The sequence below is a fragment of the Triturus cristatus genome, chromosome 7, assembly GCF_964204655.1.
Source record: "Triturus cristatus chromosome 7, aTriCri1.1, whole genome shotgun sequence".
In the NCBI taxonomy this organism is placed as follows: Eukaryota; Metazoa; Chordata; class Amphibia; order Caudata; family Salamandridae; genus Triturus; species Triturus cristatus.
In genome coordinates, this window is record NC_140590.1 from 1,347,192,981 (window position 1) to 1,347,213,807 (window position 20,827).

Sequence of the window (20,827 nt, forward strand, 5' to 3'; positions counted from 1 at the left end):
GTTGTCTGTTTTAGAAACTTTGCCTTGTGGATCACTCTTTGTTCCACCTCCTTGCACTGTCCATTCAACACCCTTTTTCTTTCAAACCTTGCAACTTTCTACTTTTTCTTCCTTTTTTATGTTTTTAGGGCTTTAATTTTTTCAAGAAGAACTTCCATGAATATATGTGAAGAAGGTTTGACTGGAGAAGGCAGATCCTTTTTTGTTCGTTTGTTGATAAAGCTAGTTGCAGAAGCCATGTTGGCAGATTTATTTTGTTTGGGAATTGCTGAAGACTGTGTATATCGCTTCGTAGAAGAGTTCCTCCTTGTTACCAAGTGCTCATGTACATCTTCTCTACTCAGAAGGTGAGCGGTACACACACCAGAAAATGAAACTGGAGCCTTTAGGAGGCGTCCATATTGTGTGATGTACAAGCTTTGTCCTCTGGTTTGGGTACTATTAGTCTGGAGATGTTGAAAAGCTAGAGCAAACATTGGTATTGTGAGAGAGAGGAGCGTGGGATTGGAGTTCTGTGCATCTTTTTCCCTTATCCTCACCTGCAGGAAGGTTGTAGAGGATGGTATATGTTATTCCACAAACTGCATCCTAAAATACATTTTAATCAAATGCTCACACACTATCATTCATTGGAAGCAGTACAATTTAAAAAAAAATTCTAAACAATGAGAGTGAAGCAATTACTCTAAGAGAAGGTTGTAGTTGATTCCATTCATTAGCAACAAGCACAGAAAAGGATCTTCTACCTAGTCTACCTCCTTTAAAGCAACAGTTTTGTAAAGGGTTTTTGTTAGAAGAACGCATCTAAGAGGCATGGGATCTTACAGATTGCTTTACAGTCTGGTCCGTGCTGCTTGATTTGTTACTTTTTGTGGTCTTTGTATTTGCTCTTTGCATGCACCTAAATATAAAGAATTACAGTAATTTGCCTGCAATCATTTTCCTTCTGGCCAGCCTCTGACAGCAATCAAAAATAAGTTTCAGAGATTTAAGGGGGTAGAGGCAAGCGAAAATCACTGAGGAAACCGGTGTATACAGTTTGAGAGATGAATCAAGTCTGAAACTAAGTCTCTTAGCTACAGATTTAGTTTATGGTCATGAACTTAAAAGACCAGCTCGACGTATCTGTGCTCGCCGCGAGAACCTATGTTTTTTCATATTTATCTTTAACAAGTTTCTGGTACCCTGCCTTTAATGAATTATAGACCAGAGTGAAAACTATTCCTAACTATTGTGTAGGAAAGTTTCAAGTCTATTAAGGTAGTGAGGAACAGTATCTAAGGAACAGTATCCAATAAAGTTGAGCCATTGTCCTCGTAGTCCTCTCTTTATGTTGTGAGACTCTCTTTTGTTACGCAAGTCAAGCCTCAGCAGTGTTGTCACGGATCTTATTTAGTACAGTTTGATCCTATGAACGATAAACATGTATCATAATGGAACCCACTCTGAAAAAGAAATCGTATTACAAAACTTTGTCTCAGAAGAAACACCAGTAATAGGATGTCTTAAACATCATCACATTATCTCAAGCGAGAATCTGGAAAAAACTATACTTACTAAGTAGGATGGGTTTCATAGAGCGAGTTCTTCGCCGGGTCGGATAATCCTCGCCTCCATGTCCTTAATAGAAATTAAACTTTCCTACACAATGGTTAGAAATAATTTTCATTCTGTGTCAGGACCGGAGGCAAGGATTATGCTGATTTGAAGCTTGCTCACCTCCAATTGAGCCATGTCCAGCACCGGCTTAATGTAGAACCTCTTGAAAGTAGAATCTGAAGACCAGTTTGCAGCATTCATAATGTCCTCCAATCGTGTTCCCAGTGAAAAAGCCTTAGAAACCATGGCTCCTCTGGCTGAATGAGCGCCAAAGGCTGTTAGTTTGATTCCTGCCTCTTGCATCACCCAATGCCCCCACCGAGCAATGGTGGGAGAAGACACAGCCTTGTGTGGTTTCCCCAAAGCAATAAGGAGTTTTCACTCACCTGGGGGTCTGAACTCCTCTGACATTTCCTCATTTTCCTCAAGACATTGTACAACGCACAGCTTTGGGAAGTCCACAAGAGCCGGATAAAAAATAGTTCTGGTGTTGGACTTAGTCCGTTTATAAATAGTAAATAAAACTGTTTGCTTGTCAGGATAAAACAGATTGTGCACTTGGTTGACATCCCAAAGCACCGAATAGCGTGGTACCTGCAGAAGAGACAGTCTAATCGCTCAAAGGAGATGACATACAAAAGGGAGTTCCACCACTGGGGATCCATCCTCTGGGGAATGTCCCGCTGAAATAACAGAATGAACGGTATTAATGGACCGATAGACTAAACCTTCAGTCACCAGGCTTGCTGTGAAATTGTGTTTCTGAACCACATTGGCAACCACACGATCCATACCCTTTTGCAGACACCAACATGCTTATCAAGTCCTAGCCGATTTGGACCACTTGATGGTGCTTTCTGCCCATGCCCTGGATAAGAGATCCTCAGCCTGCCTGAAAGGCCCGGGACCGACCAGCGTCCCTTGTAATCCTCCAAGTCATCAGACCTAGCGAGCTCCCCAACACCAACCGGTGTGGAAGATGTTCCAAACTGAGAAGAAGCTGGGGAAACAGGAGGAGTCGGATTAGAGAATCACTAGAAAGTTCCAGAAGAATCGGAAACCATACTTGAGACCTCCATGTCCGGGTGATCAGCACCATCTCTGTTTGCTCTCTCCGGATCTGGGCTGAGGCCTGGGTGATCATTGGAAATGGAGAAAACGCGTAGCCTTGAACCGGAGCCCAATGCTGCATAAAGGCATCCGTTGCCACTGCTTGCGGTCTCGTCTCCAGCTGAAAAACCTGGGCAGTTCATGGTCCAAGCGGGACCCAAACAGGGCCACTTAAATGGGATCCCACCTTTTCTGAGGAGAGACTTTGACTGGTTGCCCAAAAACCCCCAACTTTCTAAAAGGTTTATTGGAGTCTGTAGCTTGAGTGACAGCTGATGGGGGGCACTGAGTCATGAGAAGCATGTCTTCCAGATATATGATAAGGCACATTCACTGTGCCTGAAGGAATTTCACCACTGGTTTCAGCACCTTGGTGAAGCAGCAAGGGGCGGAAGAGAACCCCGAAAGGAGGACTTAAAACCTCAAACACCTGTTGGCACCAAAGAAGCTGAAGGAACCGTCTTTGAGGAGGGAAAATAGGGAATGACAAATAAGCATCTTTGAGGTCTAGGTGGACCATCCAGTTGGATGATAGAAGTAAATCTCGGAAGAGATGAATGCCTTCCATTTTGAAGGGTCAGTATTCTATCCACTTATTGAACTCTCGTAAGTTGATAACTGGGCGCTGGTCCCGTCTGTTTTGTTTGCAAATAGGTTGCTGACTAACTTGTGGGGGTGGATGACTGTAGGTCGAACAGCAGCTTTTTCTAACAGAGAGCTGACTGCCGCATTGATAAGCGCGGCCTCCTGAGAAGAAAAGTTGATCATCTGAGGGCTAGTGCCCTTAACTGGAGTGCCGTAAAAAATCTTTGCGGAACCCCTGTGCCATTGCAGGACCCAGGCGTCTGCTGTGAGAGACCTCCAGGAGAGGAGGAACAGCCCGATTCTCCCCCCTAATCCCAGCCCTCCACCTGAACCACAGAAGAAGGGTAAACACTCACCTAAATTGGTGAGGTTGGAAGCCTCTGCCTCTGAACTGCTAGCTCCTGGTGGGGTAGAAGTTGGCGAAGCGTGCTTGCTCTTGGTAGTAGCCTCGACTGAAGCCTTGCTCTCTGGTGGGAGTATAGGTTGCAGTTTGTGTGGCCCCTACCACAGCCAGGAAGAATAAACCCTTTTTATGGACGTTTGGACTTTGTCCAGGGAGGTAAATGTATTACAAATTTTTCTAACTCCTTTATAAAGGGCTCGCCAAAGAGCCCTCCTTGGGCCACAGCACCTGCCTCCGAGGTGGCGAGGTCCTCACGCTTCAATCAATAATGAGCGCCGCTGCTCCGTGTACACAGCGCAGCTGGCATTAACTAGGAAGAAAATCGCCCTCTGCGCCCACCCCGTAAGAGCCTCTGGGATTATAATGGCACCCGAAGACTTGGCGTCCTTCGCCATATCCAGGATCTTGGTGAGAGGACCAACCACATCCAATAGCATGTCTTGGCAAGCTCTCCGAAACCAGTTGATGCCCTTTTTGGGTTCCTTCATGAATTTGCTTAGGAGGGTGGCCATTCTGGGATCAATATCGGCAATATCAATTTTTAGGGCGACCTTTCCTTCCAGAGTAAGCCTCTGGTACCCCCTCCCCCGCAGGTGGCTACGTGTACCCTTTTCCAGGGGATTACAGAGAATATTGATGAAGGGAGATTTAGGGCGAAACACAGCTGGCAAGGTAAGTAGAAGTGAATATAGAGCTGCTGTAAGGGCAATATGGCCAGTCAGAGGGCTGCGAGTTAGGGAATGGGGAGGCCAGTCAATGAATTTGTGAGCGGGCAGAGCCACTCAGTCTTCTGGTTTACACCCAGGAACACTTACCCCCCAGTGACACAGTATAATGGGGAATAATGCCTGGGAGCATGTTCCCTACAGAGGCTCTCCAGGCCACCAAGGTTAGTACAGACCCCTCGGGACATTCTCAGTAACACTCACTACCGACCCTGCTTGAGGGCATCAACAGTGAAAGGGGAAATTCCATTGTTAGAATACAGACCTCCCTACATGTGAGGAGCCACTCTCCAGGCAAGGCTTTAGCGGTTTAGGACCAGGGCTTTTATTTGATTGGCTGTGTTTTTAACCATTTCCTGAGACCCGTGGGACTGGTAATTTTGTTCCTTATGTTGAAGATAAAAAAAAATGCCTGCTCTAATAAAAGCGAATGGAGTAAAGCATAATCCTCGCCTTTGGTCCTGATGTAGAATGAAGATGTTTAGAAAGACATGCATCTCTATCAAGCTTAAGCTGGGTGTCATCTGCAAAGGAATAAATGGAACACCTAAATGAGATAGAATAAAAGAGGGCCAATGTAAAGGTTGAAAAAAAAATGAGAAACAACCACCTTGGGACACTCGTAGCTAAACCCGAAGGATCAGAGGCAAATTGATGGAGCATAACTGCTTGAGAACAATTTGCCAGAAATTATTTAAGCCAATCAAGAGCAGTATGGCAAATGCCTTGTTTGCGGTACAAAAGGGGGTGGTGATTGACGGAGCATCAGAACCAATCAAACACTCACACCCAGTCAACAGATCTGGGTTTGATCCATCACCGTTCTTTAGCCCACCCTGCCACCCCAGTTCAGACATGGCCATATGCAAATCAGTCTGGCCCTGTGCCTCATGGGAACAGTCCAGCCCGAACTGCCAAGCCATGCCTTCCCTGGACCGGAAACAAGCTTCCTAGGACCGGTTTCTGGCATTTCAGCCGTCTTCAGCCAGGCTTGCTTGAATCCAGTGGCAAAGTGAGCAAATGCCTTGTTTGGCCATTTTAGTTAAAGGATTGTATGTTCGACTGTTTCGAAGTCTGCTGACAAGTACAGTATTAGTAGTATTAGGAGTGGCTGTCGGCAGCCTTCAGATGGTCATCTTGTATGGCATTTAGTGCAGCTTCTGTTGGGAAGGAAACCAACCTCGAGTTCTCCAAGATTGCTGAGGTTTCAGAAAAAATGCATATTAGAGAAGCAACAATGCTTTACCTAATTTTAGCCCCCACCAATAGAAGAGTGACAGCACAATAATTTTGGGGATCCGAATGATCCAAGTTAGGTTTTTTATTAATGGTCTAACAATGCCTTGTTTAAGAGTACTAGGGATCACAGCAGATTTTAAAGACAATGAGATAATGTTGTACAACACGTTGATGGAAAGAATATATTTGTGTAGCAGATGCACTGGGATAGCATCTAAAGGAGATTTCATTTGCACAGTACCATATTGGTAGCATTTTTGTCATGCAGTACCTTGCTGCAGTATAGTAACATTGCACATGTGTTTTATTTTTCAGTACAGTTAAAGTGGATGATTTCATCGCTCGCCTTTTTAAAATCTACAAGCAAGTTATCAAAGAAGGATTAGCTCAGGTAAGATCAAAATAAAAAATTTATTAAAACAGATGAGCATCCCTGATCTATTGGGTACCTTTTATTTATTTTTATTTGTCCTGCTTATAAACTGTTTCATTATCTTGCACATGTAAGAACTGAACACTATTTGAAAGGTGCAGTTACGTTGGAGAGGAACAGCAGTTAGTTAGCTCAGATACAAGTTTTCTTTGCTTTACATTTCCTGGTCAAGGATTGTGTTCTTTATTACTTCATTTGTATTTTTAGATGGGAGGGTGGTTAGTACAGCTTTTAAATCTGACATCCAGAGATTGTTGATAAAATATAAAGTTTCCAAACTGTTGTGAAGAAAAGTTTTGATTCTATTAAGGACACGGTTGTGAGGATTACACATTTTCTCCTTTTATTCATGTTAACAGCTGTCAACAATATCAATAACCAAAACTTTGAAAGACTCATGAGGTTGTAGTTTTGAAAGAGAACATGAGAGTCCATGGCATTCACACTTCCTCTTCTTCAATACAATCCCCGGGATAAGCCCCATTTTCCTCTTTCTTCGCAAACACTACTCTTATCCAATAAGTTATAATTGTTTCCAGTGTCTGATGAGAACCTGAGGTTAACAGAAAACATCATTGAAAACTTTACATTTCTAAAGTTGCACATCATTATTCAACAAAAACATAGGGACCTTTTGCACAAAAGGTACATTTAGACATGTAGATTTACTCAAGTGTAAATTTACGTGAACGCCTAGGAGTATCTTTTCTTTTTGCTATTCACTTTTTTGCTGTTCACCTTTCCAAGCATAAGTTTCTTCTAGGTGTAGCGGTAGAAGTCACCATCCCCCGCAGTTCAGGGGGTAGTCTGCTACAATGTAATATTTCGACCGTAAAGTTACTACTACCACATAGTATAATAGCCGAGTCCTTACCCAGATTGCACACACCTGACACCTATTTACTTCCAACCACATTAATAGCCACACCATAGAGTACTCTTTTCTCCTGTTCCTGTTTATCCTGCTGCCACCAGGAAACATCCATCTTCAAGGATGGAGATCCCACTTTCAAATATGAAGAGAAAGGAAAATTGGCCTGAGGAAGAGGCAGCTCTTATAGTGACATTTGTGATCAACCACTATACAAAGATCTACATGGCTGCCTCTCTTCGCCATCAGTGAGACATTGAAGGCAACCCTGTGACAAGAGGCCACTGTTTCAGGGAATACATTAGTGGAGTAGGAGGTATGCATCGTTTAGGGCATAAAGAAAAAGTGACAAGTTGAGAGGAGGCATGTGAAGGAAAAGTTCTCCAGGATACACCTTTCTAAACCTCTTCCTGCACGGAAACCTTGACCCCATCTCTGTCTCACTCCTCTCAGAGAGGGCATCCTCTCCACAATTCATTCACTACTGCTATATTGGATTCTATATTGGATTAACATATAGTCTTGAAATACTAAACACATTAAAAACTGCCCCATAACTTTCTGCATTTATTTGTTCAACAGTTACTGTAATGTGTAAATTGTTCAGCATGACAACTTTAGCCCTTTAAAATGTATGCTTGCCCAGTGTCTTGCACTGCATAAAACATCAACTTTGGAAAAATATGCTCTAACCAGACTTCGAGAAGCACCCACAGATGCTGGCTGTAACCAGTCATATAGAAATATGTGCAGCAGGTCTTTAAGTGAGATGAAAAAAGTGGGTGCTCTCTATAAAGGAACATGTCAAATACATTTCTGTGATTCCCATAGTGTGCCACCTGACCGGTATTTTAATTTCTCTCTGAGATGTAATTTATCCAGATAAATGGCACATCGACTGACATACACCTAAAGCCTGTTAGTAGGCTTGGCTTTGTCACTGGGTGTTAGCAGTTTAAGATAAATGAGTAACAACAATTATGTTTTATAAATAATTAACATTTGAAATATTTAAATTCTGAAATAGTGAGTCTGTGAATTAAATAGCAAATAGCATTGAAGCTTATGGAAGGAGTTTTGGCCTTCACTCGTGTGCTATATGTTAGCTATTTATCCTCTTTTTTTCAGCATATCTTGTCCCTCTGCACATCTTCAACCCCGTCTCTTTCCTCTTCAGCATCCTCTTTTCACCCTTCCCCAGTGCACTTCCTCGCATCTCTTTCACTTCACCGCCCTCAACCAGTGGCGTAACAAAACTTGAGGGGGCTCCCCTGCAAAATATGCTGAAGGGGCCCCTCAAACTCACATCAGTAGTTGCTGAGGGGTCCCCCTCCAATATGGGTAAGCCTGGGGGCCTCCCCCACTGCGGGGGCCTTTGTTACGCCCCTGCCCCCAACATTCACTGCACTCCATCAAATGTAAGCACTTTAATTTCTCTTACTTTGGCCTTGCAGATATTTTGACATCTGTGTACCCCTTCACAGATATCCACAGAATTTCAGTTGCAAATAGAATACACAATCATTGTTCTGTGTGCTCTGCAGTGAGGCCAACCACTTACAGGGACTTTGTGGGGCTTCAGCCTTAGCGCCTGAGCGCCCAATCAAAGCCCCTCATAAACACCTGACATGGCTCAAGCCTCAAAGTATGCACAGAACAAAAATACAGATATGCAACAACATTATAAAATAGCTAACTCTTGGGGAATGCAAGATTAAGCAAAGCATGTGAAATAAGAGAGAAACTAAATCACTGAAATGCATTCCCTTGACGTTTTTAACATTAATTGTTTGCAAGTCAATCCATGTTTTTGGCATCATGGTTAACTTAGGGGCATGAAGACGGGACCAGTTTTAATGTCATACATCAAAGAATTGGCCACTGTAAGCACATGTTTCACAGTAAGCACATGTCTCTCGCTTTGAGCTTGACTCAGATATTTATCAACTTCGCAAGGGAAAAAGAGCGAACCCTACACCTTATTTGGATCCATTTCGCAAGGGAACAAATACTGCAGATCCACTTCTAAAGGAGCGAGCGATGTGCAGCGAGGGCGTGGGGTGTCACAGTGGGGGATATTAGCATGATGAGGGGTCTCAGCTCAATATACAGAACACAGCATTAGCTTGCAAACACTTATCATTACCGAGAACAAGGCACCAGATCAGACTTGCTTGCATCCACTCTCACATATGACGAAAGGGTGGGATCTACGCCTTTAAATGATGGACGTCTGAAATCTCGCAGGGATGAAAGTTTCCGACACCCGAAACCGTGATGCTTTTTGCGTCACTGGCCTACAGTGTGCATACAACCCTAGACCACAATGGCAATGAAGGACTTTAATACAGAAAGCTCTGCGTCATATGCATCACAGTTAAGAAAGTTATTTACTGCCTGGCTTCTGTCTCCTGCTTCAGAGCGAGGCAGGGCATGCAGCCTGAAACATACAGCCCAGGTTTAAATACATCAATTTATTTAGAGGTATCTATTTAATCATTTTTTATGCAAATGTGTAGGAATTTCAAAGGGGTGCAGCCCTGAGCCCTAATGGAGAAACCGCCCCTGCCCAACATTGAATCTTAACATTGTATTAACAAGATTATAGGGCCTTCCAGTCGAGCCCCTCCACTCATTTCCCCTCCGGTTTCTTTCCTGAAAGGTAAGATTTTTGATCGCCATCACTTCCCTTAAACGTGTCAGTGAGCTTTAGGCGCTAACCTTAGAAGAACTCTTTTTTCAAACACATAGAGATAGGGTTGTACTTTGCACCAACCCTAAGTTTCTCCCACAGGTGGTATTATATTTCACCTTAATCAATCTATTGAGCTTCCTGGTTTTTCCCTAACCTGACTTGGTAACGGATCGGGCTCTCCATACATTTGAAGTTAAACGAGCCCTCATGTACCATATACACAGACCTAAATCTTTTAGAAAAAAACAACAGCTTTTTCTTGATTTCTCCAAACCGCATACAGGGAAAGCCATTCCTAAATTAGGCATTGCTAGATGGATTCTTAAATGCACCCAGACATGCAATGCTAAAGCTAAAAGGACTTTAGATATCCCTTCTAGAGGTCATTCCACTAGGGAAAAAAGGAGCCTCTATACTTTTTCTTGGAGATATACCCATTGCTGATATTTGTAATGTAACTACATGGTCCTCACCACATACTTTTACAAAACATTATTGTGTGGATGTACTGGCTTGCCAACAAGCCAATGTTGGGTAGGCAGTTGTACGTACACTTTTCCAAACCATTGAAACTCCCTCAGGCTAGCCATCGCTGTTTTGGGAGGACTGATTTACAGTCTATTCACAGCATGTGTAGCTACAACTTCACATGCTTCGAACGGAAAATGTTACAGTAAGCATCTTTTTGTGTCCTGAAGTGCTGTAGAGTCACATGCGACCACCCTCCTCCCCAGACGCCTGTGTTAGTTGCAGTCAATTTAATATCTGTTACTTCCTCTTTGCATGGAAATCTCTTTACTATGCACACATCCGAGCCCAACACTAGATGGCAAGATTATGCACAGCATGTGAATCTACAGCACTAATTGCCACAAACAAATGCTTGCTGGGTAAGTACAATTTTTCTTCTGGTTAGTCAATGTAACTGGAAAAATTGACTTAAAAATTCTCAGTGCGGCTCGTTAAACAAAGCATGGGTGAATATAAGGAAGAATCCTGTTCCTATCCATATGTTTAATTGGTAGCAGGTTTGATTGCTTGGAGTCATCCTTTAGTTGCACACACAGCTGAGAAAAGGGTGCACATGCACAGCCTACTGCCGCTCGCGGGATAACATTTTTAGAGGGAGCATTGCTCGAAAGAGGTGTGTTCCTCCATTTTGAAGTGTCTATAAAATAACCAGTCTTTGAATTCTCGTAGGTTGATATTTTTTTGTTCTTATACCTGTTTGGGTGCAGATGTGACCATACAACAGCCCCTTTCTTTTCCCCTTCTATAATTTCCTTTGCTTTGAGGAGTTCCTCCTGGGTGAAGAATGTCAGTGGGAGTGGTAATATGGCGTGCTTGATCTCTGTCTGGAACTCATCCACTGCCTTGATGCATCCATGCATTTTTGGAGATTTATTCCCAATTGCCGGTGAACACAGCCAACTTTTAATAGGAAGTTGAGATAATCCATTCGGATAAAGCCCGATGTGCTTTGGAAATCTCCTGTTTTCCCAGCCTTTGTTTGTTTGAGTTCTTTGATGGACAAAATCCTAGCAATCCTTTCTGTTTTTGCTGTAATGAGCCTCACGTTTTTGCTGTGTCCTCCGTAGAAGCCTTGAGAACCTAAACAACCGGTGCATACCCTATGTTTCAACCTGTCCCTGGATAAACCTTAGGGCCAAATACTTTTCTTTATAGAGACCGGGATCTAATCCAAAGGAGTAAATGGGTCACAAATTACCAAGTTCTTTTAGCAGTGAATCACCAAAATGGCATGCCCCAAGGGAGCCTGGACCCCCAACTTTGGGTCACCTTGATTAAGAAGGACTGCCACCATTCCGTTTGTGCAGTTCACATTGTTTAGAAGACATTTTGTGCACTGTTTCCAGCTAGACAGAACATCTGCCATGATCTGGACACCCAAATCATATCTTTCTAAGCCATAGCCAAAATCATAGTTTGCTTTCACAAGACATCTGGTGACATATTCTTTAAAGATCTCCAGGAACCATAAATACCTTTTTTAGGATCTATGATGTATTTTGCCACACAGGTGTTGATTCTGGTGTCAGGTTTTGGCTCAAACGTCACCTTGTTCTCTAGCAAGGGCTGTGGATACTCCACCCAGAGGTGAGCCCTAACCTCTTTAATCAAAGGTTTGGGAATCCACTCATGAAGATCTCTGGTGGAATAGATCGTATGCATCAAACATATCTAAGGGTGCATATCCCCCTGGTCATTTTCATGGGTAAGTTTCTTATCAGGGATGACCTCAATGGTCTCCAGAGTCTCACATCCTCATCCAAGGGAATCCCAGATTCAAATCCTTTGTCTGTATAGAGGGTTTCCCCATTCAGGGTGCAAAGTTGTTTTCTTTTAATAACCAACCTTATTTCATTTTGAAATAACAGTACAACGAGCATCATCCTTACATTAAGAGCATTACAAAGAAAGAAGAAGGAAAAGTATGGCCGTTCAGATCTACAGTTACTGGTATAGCAGCCCACAAGTAATTTTTCCCACTCATGATGAGAGACTGTAAGTCTACCACTTCCCCCTCACTTTCCTTGCTGTGCACACTAGTCTACTCCTGCACGCCATGTTGATAACGATGGGGGTTTCGACTGTTTCCAGAGACAGGCTATATCTCCCTTGGCCACTAAGTAGGCCATACCTGGGAAGAATCTCTCAGCACGAGGACCACCTAATTCCTCAAGCAGTCCCAGAAGCATTATCTTGGGGGTAAGCACAATGGGGCGTCCCAGGACCTACCGCTTCACCCCGTTCCAAAAGGGTCTTAATCTGGGGCAATTCCATACTCTATGGAGAAAGTTGCCAGCGGGTAATCTACAGCGTCCATAGGTGGGATGGGCATCAGGGAACATCTGTTGTATGCGGGCTTGAGACAGGTAGGTCAAATGGAGTTAGCTAACCTGGGGCATGCGAAACTGTGTGGATATTGCCAGTTCCCTGCTGACCAAGCATGCCTCCCTCCACTCGGTGTCATAGAGGTCGTCCACCCGTTCAGTTCATCTCTGGCGGAAGGAGTCAAGGGCATCTGGAGCATGAATAACCAAGGAGCAATAGATCTGTGTTATTGCTTCTTTCCCCAACCAACCCATTAAAACCTTAGCCTCAGGGGACTATATTCTGGGATTTGAATGTCAGGGGTTGGGTGTGTCCCCAGAGCATGTCTTACTTGGGAAAAACTGGCAAAAATGGTATTTGCTAGGGAGTAATGTTCTTTTAATTCCTGAAAGGACATAAGAGTGCTGTTTAAGGAGATCCCCAAGGTATGTGATGCCTATTCGGTCCCACTGATGGAACCCCTCCAGGGCAGAAAGGTGCTGGAGCCACGTGCCTCACCATAAGGGGTAAGTTCTGTTAGTCTACCGTCCCAGCGAATCAGGTGCAGGGACGTCCTCTAGCACAGTATTGCCACTCGGATGCACTAAGGGAACGTCTGAGTCACAGGGCTCCCATACGGACAATCCAGCCGTCCTTCGAAGCTCATTAAATGCAACTCCAGTTGGTTGGCTGGGTCGTCCCATCCTCCAGTAAACCTTATAGTAGGCATAGATATCTGAGATCCCGAGGCCTCCGTCGCAGGGCGATTTCCATGCCGAAGTGAAGGCCACTCCGTGACTGCCTCCACCACAGATGAAGGAGGTTATTTTGGAGGTCAGGGATCTGAACCATTGTCGGGAAATAGAATAAGGGAGGTTTGCCAGTATGTACAGAGACACAGCATTTTAAAGATTGCGATACTTCCATAGGGTTAAGCAGCAGTTTCTTCCAGCGGGCAGGCCCCCTTTCAAGGACCAGGCTCAGGCCTTGGAAGTTGAGTTCCCAGGCCAAATCAAGGAGATGAGCTATATGTATCCCCAAATATTTAAACGCATTCTGCAGCAGAGGAATGTCTGGGCACCAGCAGCGGTACTCCTCATCCCCTCTCACCTCTACCAAAAGGGATTTACTACCATTGACACATAAGTCGGAGTCTTCCCCATATAGACAAAGGATCTCTAGGCATCGAGCACCTGATGGGGGTCCCTAAGGAATAGTAGAATGTTGTTGGCAAAGAGCGCCACGTGGACTTCCATCCGAGGTCCCCATCTCCACCCCTGGAACGCACGTTGCATGGTAAAAGCCGAGCCAACGGCTCGATGACCAGAGTGGATAACGGTGGGAAGAGTGGGCACCCCTGATGCGTCCCCCTACGGATTGGGAAGGGTGAAGAGAGGACGCCATTTACCTGGACTTGGGCCCTCATGTTGTGATGGAACAGATGGACTATTCTACGAAAGCGAATTCCTAAGTCTGCCCTCAGGAGGACCGCCTCCAGAAATTCAAATGAGATTGTGTTGAAGGCTTTGCGAAAATCCACCAGGAGTAGAGCTAAATTACCCTCAACCCGTTGTGCCTGGGAAAGTGCCACCTGCACCCATCGAATGCAGTGACAGGCGCTCCTATTTGGCATATATCAGCACTGGTCTGGGTGAATAAGTTAGGTTAAGGCACGAGTCAGGCAGGCCACCAAGAATGAATGAAATCAGACTGTATGAAGTCCATTGGTATGGGGGTATGCCCTCTTTGGGGATGGCTACAATAGTGGCGTAGTCAAGATAGGTTGGAAACAACCTCTGTTGTATTGCCTCCACATAAAAGTTCAGTAAGTGGGGCATTATCATTAATTTGATATGTATGTACTTTGGTACAACTCCAGATTGGATACTGGGGTACCCTTATCAGTCCCCAGTATATGATACACATTTACCCAGGTCATAGGTACCCCAGAGGCCTCCCATTGGCTGAAGCATGTATTTTGCCACCCATGAGAGGCCGTGCAAAATGGAACCTCAGGTCTGCTACTGCAGCCTGTGTAAGCTGGTGCTTGAACCACTTATGAGAGATATAGGTTCACCATATCACTTTGTCTAAAACCTTATAAGTCACCCCGATAGCAGGCCTTAACAATCCTGAAGGCAGGGTGCTGGGTTTTACGTGAGAGTGTGCTCCTGCATGAGCAGGGCCCCTCTGCAGTCTTCGGAGACCATTCTCCCAGGCTGTACGTGATACTACCAGACATATAGGTAGAGGTGCATTATAACCTCGTGGTAAATGCTATCTCGAAAACTACTGCAACGAAGTATGTCATGTTTGGTGTCAAACACCTTGGAATCATACCTCCACACCGGTAACTGGTGTGGGAGGTATAATTCCTCCCCTCAGAACCAAGGTTCTGGGTTACCTAAGTCTACCGGTACCAACTTTCTCGAGCCTTACAGCACAAAATGGATGCTACCAGCCACAGACACGAGTCTGCCGTCCTGCTTCTGAGCCAAGCTCGAGCAGGGGAAGGCAGCACAAAAGGCATCCTGTCACAGGGAGGTGTGACCACCTCCCAGACAGGATTTAGGGTATTGGGGCTGGGTGGGTGCACTGTCTCAGTGCCAGAAAGTCTAGCTCCGGGGGACATTTGGTATCCCTGTGCATAGTCCAGCTCAAACCAGTCCTGGGAGCCATTTGCTCCTGCTCTGGCGCGAAACTGGACAAAGGACATGGGAGTAGCCTCCCCCCTGTCCTGTCCCTCCCCTAGGAGGGTCTCTAGAATCTGTCCATCCCTCTCCTGTGGGTATAAAGTGGGTTACCTGGCTACAGGACATTAGATTTTACGTGGACAAGATTCTGCAAGAAGATACCACTACACTTCGACCGTCTGGACACGCTGGACTTCGCTGGACCTCCCTTGGGCTCGACTTCGTCTTCCCTTGCCGTCCCCAGTGTCTCCACTGTCCGTGATCCATACAGGCTCAGTGCAGGACCCTGTGGACCTCCAAGACAACTGAAGATTGTCTTTTGGAGTGAAGGAGTCACCCCCCTGCAAACGCAGGCACAGTAACGCATCTGACCAGTTTGCTGACCCTGAGCTCCTGCGGACTCCGAAGGCTCCAGCAACACAAGAGATGGGTTTCTGAAGGTCTCAGAGGTCGAGCTGCCCTCTTACCGAGTTTGAGGCAGATATCCCTTGTGGGGACCGCATAACCCGTACCCCTGTGCACGGCGTCCATTTGCAGCTGCACATACTTGTTGTCGTGCAACAATTCCATGCATTGGGCCATTTGTAGCCCTGACCCCAGCACATCTTTTCTGAGAAGGACTCCGGCATCCTCGCACTCTGTGCCCTGCTAGCTGGTATCCTGTGAAACCGCCTGAGGTCCTCTTGCTACTCCTGTGCCTCTGGCCTGTGGGTCAACTTTGCTTTATTTGAGCTCCCCTGGTTGCTCCAGGCCTGCCCTGACTCCCCTTGCTGTGGTGAGTCCCCTGTTCCTTGCTGGGCCTGATTGATACCGAACTTGACCATCTGCGTTGTTTTCCGGACACCGACCCCATAGCATTCGACATCCTTCGTGGGACAGCTCCTATCCGGCTCCTGGTCGTCCTAGACGTCTCCTGGTCCGCACAGCTGAAGAGTCAAGATCATCGGCAACACACCTGAAGCACCCGACATCGGTGGGCATTCGTCTACCGAGCTCCTGGTCACTCCAAAGTGACCCAAACTCTGTCCCCTCTGCTTTCAGGTTCTTCTTATCTAGAATCCATGTTTGGATTCCACCTGAAACTTTTCTTACTTCCAGCAACAGCATTTCTTTGTCAACATCCATAGAGAACGACAAGGGTTTCCGATGCCACTTTGTGCCTATGCACCCGGCTCCTCTGCGATAGGTAACTCTGGTACAAAGATATCCACGGGTGGGGTGGCTCTCCAACCTCCTAAGTTTCAAGGGTTGTCTTCGTAATCTGCTGGGAGGGGTCCTTAATCTCTAAATTTCCAATCACGACTTTCCCATTGAATTGTAAGGAGCACACGGCCGTGTTCTCACCCTGCACCCGTCCTCCGTGGAGTCCCTACTCACTCACCTTGGGTGGTTGCTTGGGGTCCCAGCAATTCTACACCTTCTAGACTAGGTCTTGTCCCGAGTCGTGGTTCTTATACCACTTATTTAGTATATGGTTTGGTCTCCCCCTGGAGTCCACTGTGTATTGTACAACTTACGTTTGATTCTTTGCAACTGTATTATTTGATTTGTGTTCTATCCTCGTGTAGAGGATGCTAGAGAGTGTTATATAGAATAAATACATATTTTTATAACTACTGTGTGGTTTTCCTTTCATTTAACCAATACCATAAGGTTGCATTCTGGTAAAACAAGGTGCTTAACATTCCTTCAAGACTTAGCCTGAAGGCTGCTCTCCATAGCAACCACTAGAATAGCTTTCTATAAAGGTTATCTTTGACCAAATCACCATAAGGGTTGTTTGGACTGGTACAAGGTATCCACTTTATTTAATGGACAGAATATACCAGGCCAACTTCTCACAACTGGAGTGTGGAAATGGCTGAATCCACCTCTTCCTCCGTCAGAGGCCAGTCCAGGTCCTGAGCTAGGGACAATGAGATTGTGGGCAGTGGGATGTCAAGGAGAATAGGGATTTCTTTTTCTAGCAGTAGCACTGGGCGCCGCGCATAGAGACCTTGATAGAATGCCAGGGAAATCTCTGGTAACACCCCTCTAATGTCACCTGTCGGGTCTCTAATCACAGGTACCAGTCTGGTGGACACATTCCGTGTTGCCAGCCAGTAAAGTAATTTATCGGGCTTGTCTACCAATTCGTAGTCTGAGTTGATGTCTTCCAGCATAATTTCGCCTTCTCAAGGGAGACCTGTCTCAGTTCAGTACAAGCGAGTTCCAGTAGGTGCTGTGTCGCTTCCGACTCGGATTGTCGAGACCGACACTCCAGGTTGAGTATCTTACTTTCCAGGGTACTTATTTGGTTATGTTGTGTGGATTCCTGTCTACAGACGTATCCTTTAAGCAGTCCTCTCAGTGAGGGTTTGAAGGTGGCCCAAAACATTGTGGGAGGATCTGGATTGAACGCAATGCAAGGAGATCCATTGCGGGCAGCCACATCAGATCAATGCAGGCTTCTGTGCCATGGGCTGACGATCTATGTGTGAGTGCCCGCTCCAAAGGATCACAGGAACGCCCTGCATCGCACAGGCCTAGGGAGTCAGCCCTGGCCATGAGACATTCTAAACGGGTCCTCCTGCCAGGGCGGGGGTCTTTGGAGTTGCCCCATTCAGGTTTAGGCACATCATTAAAGTCTCCTTAAGTCTCTTTAAGTGGGTTGCAGCATCTGTGGAGAGGCATAACATGAGATGAATTTGTGCTGTTTGAAGGCCATACGGCCCTCAATCCAAATGTACCGCTCTTGGAGATCCTCATGCACCTTAGTCACCATCAGGGAAAGGGATTTGTGAAGAAGGAAGCTTCCACCCTAGAGCCCCAGATGAAGCCTGAGTGGAAGGCCCTATTATACCTGAATCTAGCGAGTAAGGGGAATATGCTTCCCAGTAGGTGGGTTTCTTACAATAGGACTGCACTCTAAGTTGTTTAATGTAGCGTAATACATCCAACCTTTTGATATTGTCTAAAAGACCATTAGTGTTCCAGGATAGTATTGTGATTGCAACAAAAATACCCGAAAGATAACTCTGGGGAACTCTGACAGCAGTATTCACACCTCAAAGACAGATGTTATGCCTAATAGTGCATACATATTAAAACAAACATTGGCATAGCCAATAGGTCTCGCCTTTGGGACCTTATAAGTGTTTAGCCATGCAACACTTGATGTTGTTGCACCAAGGATATTGTGCTGGATAAGTAAACACTTATAAGGTCCCAAAGGCGCGACCTATTGGCTATGCAAATGCTTGTTAATATATATGTCACCCAGCTAGGCAGCCCATAGGGCAGAGTGCAGGGCATTTAAAAAGTAGGACATGTACTTTTAACTTTTACATGTCCTAGTAGTGAAAAACTGCCAAATTCATTTTTCACTACTGCAAGGTCTGCCTCTACCATAGGGTAACATTGGGCTAACTTATTGCATTTAAGTGATAATTTTTAAATGGGAGCAGGTAGGTATGTCAAGTTTGGTGTCTAAAGAATTGTAATTTAAAGCCCTCTTTAATGGTAAAGTCAGATTTTAAGTCACAATTCTGAAAATGACAAATGTACATTTTTCTGTTTGTCCCAACCATTTGGTGTCTGCACCCTGTATACTAAGTCACCGGACTAGGCATGCTTATATTGCTTCTTGACAGTGAGATAAAGGGCAGTAGGTGTCGGCAGGATGGGCCATCTCTGACTTGATGTGGGCAGGAGCTGGCACCTACCACACTTGTACATCACATAGGCTCTGCCTGGCCACACTCGCAGTCTTTTGTGACCCCAGACAAGCTGGGGTCAGGGCAGGGAAGCTGGAAATTCCAAACACCTCTGGGGTGGAAACCTCCAGAACCTTCTCCTACTTTAAAGTTGGCACGACGTATAAATAATGGACCCTCAGACACAACTCTTTAGCACACCTCTGGACCTGTTAAAGACTCAGAAGGACTTCTGTGCTGCTGTGCAAGAAGGAAATCTTCTCTGTTGCCCTGCTGCCTGAGCGAAAGGACTAGACCTGCATCTGGAATCCAGGACCACCAAAGTGACTCCAAGGGCTATTTGGCTGGCCTCTTAATCAAAACCTCATACTCAGAAAAGGTTCCAACCATCGTGAGCCCAGCACCTGGACGGACGTTACTTGCTGTGAGTCGTGCCCCCCCTCCCCCCCCCCCCCCCACCCCAAGTGTTGCCGCCCCAGTCTTGGACCCTTAAACGGTCCAGGACAGGGGTGGCACCTGGGGTTGGGCATGAAACTGCTCTGCCAGCCCAGCTGTGGTCCTGCGAGCAGAACCGAGGCAGTGCAACGCATCGCCTTGCAGCTGCATCAGAACTGCTGCATCACAAATAACGCAGCACAACGCATCTCCACAGCCGGCAGTGTCATCAAAACCCTGCTGCACAACGCATCCTCGACACAGGCCTTTGCATCACAAGCCCCTCGTCGACTACATTGTCGACGATGATGCAAGACTTCGCATTGCAGCCCTGCAGTTTCCCTGGAGCCGCTGTTGCATGACGCATGTTCGGCACAGGACTCCGCATCGCAAACGCCCCACTAATGGCATACTTGACGACGATTCAGGACTCTGAATAGCAGCCTCACAGCTCCCCGAAACCGCCGCTGAGCAACCCACCTTCGATGTGGGATCAAGCAATGCTCCGCAACCAGGATTTAGAGTGCTTTCTTTAGCAGACCTAACTTGGTTCTTGTATGCGGCCCGCGCGCCATTGTCCCAGTCATTCACGACCAGATAACTACAGTTGTTGCTTTGTGCTCAGAGGCACTATTTTACTTAAAACTTTGGAATTGCATATCTCCAGTTCTACTAATTAGATTTGTGTCATTCTGATCTAAAATAATCTATTAGATGTTACTCGATTTTTCTAAATTGATGTGGGATTTGTTTTGTGGTTTCAATTCATTACTGCTTAAAATACTGCATAAATACACATTGACTATAGGTTAATCCTGACTATTTTGTGCCAAGCTACCAGAGGGTTAAACACAGGTTAATTTGGGATTTGCTTGTGACTTCACCCTGACAAAAATTGTGGCTACTGCTTGAGTATGGTTTCACTCCTCAACCAGTAACCCAATTTCGAACACCTGTAAATAGGAATGTAAGGGCAGTCAACTCTTAGAGGGAGTAGATATTCAGGTCGGGCTGGCCTTATATGGCACCCAGCAGTCCTGGCAGCCGTAAATATTATTAAACAAGTATTTATGAACACATTAGATGTGCTGTACTTGCTTTCAGAAGCATGGGCCAGAAACGTCACAAGTTGTACAAAAAGTATTATACCGATCTGTAATAAAATTACAAAAGACTTTTATTATGCTACCAAATGAACATACTAGAGCAAAACATCAATGAATTCCCATATTCAAGTACATTGAATCAATCAATCAATCATAGCATTTGTAAAGCGCGCTACATACCCGTGAGGGTCTCAAGGCTTGAGGGGGGGGAGCTTCTACTATTCGAAGAGCCAGGTTTTGAGGAGTCTTCTGAAGGTCAGAAGGTCTTCGGTCTACCGTAGGTGGATGGGGAGTGTGTTCCATGTCTTGGCGGCGAGGTGAGAGAATCATCTGCCGCCGGCGGTCACTCTTCGGATGTTGGGGACCGCGGCAAGGGCGCGGTCTGCGGAGCGGAGCTGGCGGG

At 45.6% G+C, this 20,827-nt stretch overlaps 1 protein-coding gene across 5 annotated transcripts in view; it reads left to right on the forward strand.

The window, feature by feature from the left end:
- The window catches only part of GSS (glutathione synthetase), a 651,892-nt gene that overhangs the window by 144,440 nt on the left and 486,625 nt on the right, over nt 1-20,827 (forward strand). For all 5 annotated transcript variants that reach the window (XM_085619008.1, XM_085619005.1, XM_085619007.1 and 2 more), the window contains one exon: nt 5,977-6,052. In XM_085619008.1, the coding sequence (XP_085475134.1) occupies nt 5,977-6,052 (76 nt within the window). The remainder of the gene's footprint in view (nt 1-5,976; nt 6,053-20,827) is intronic.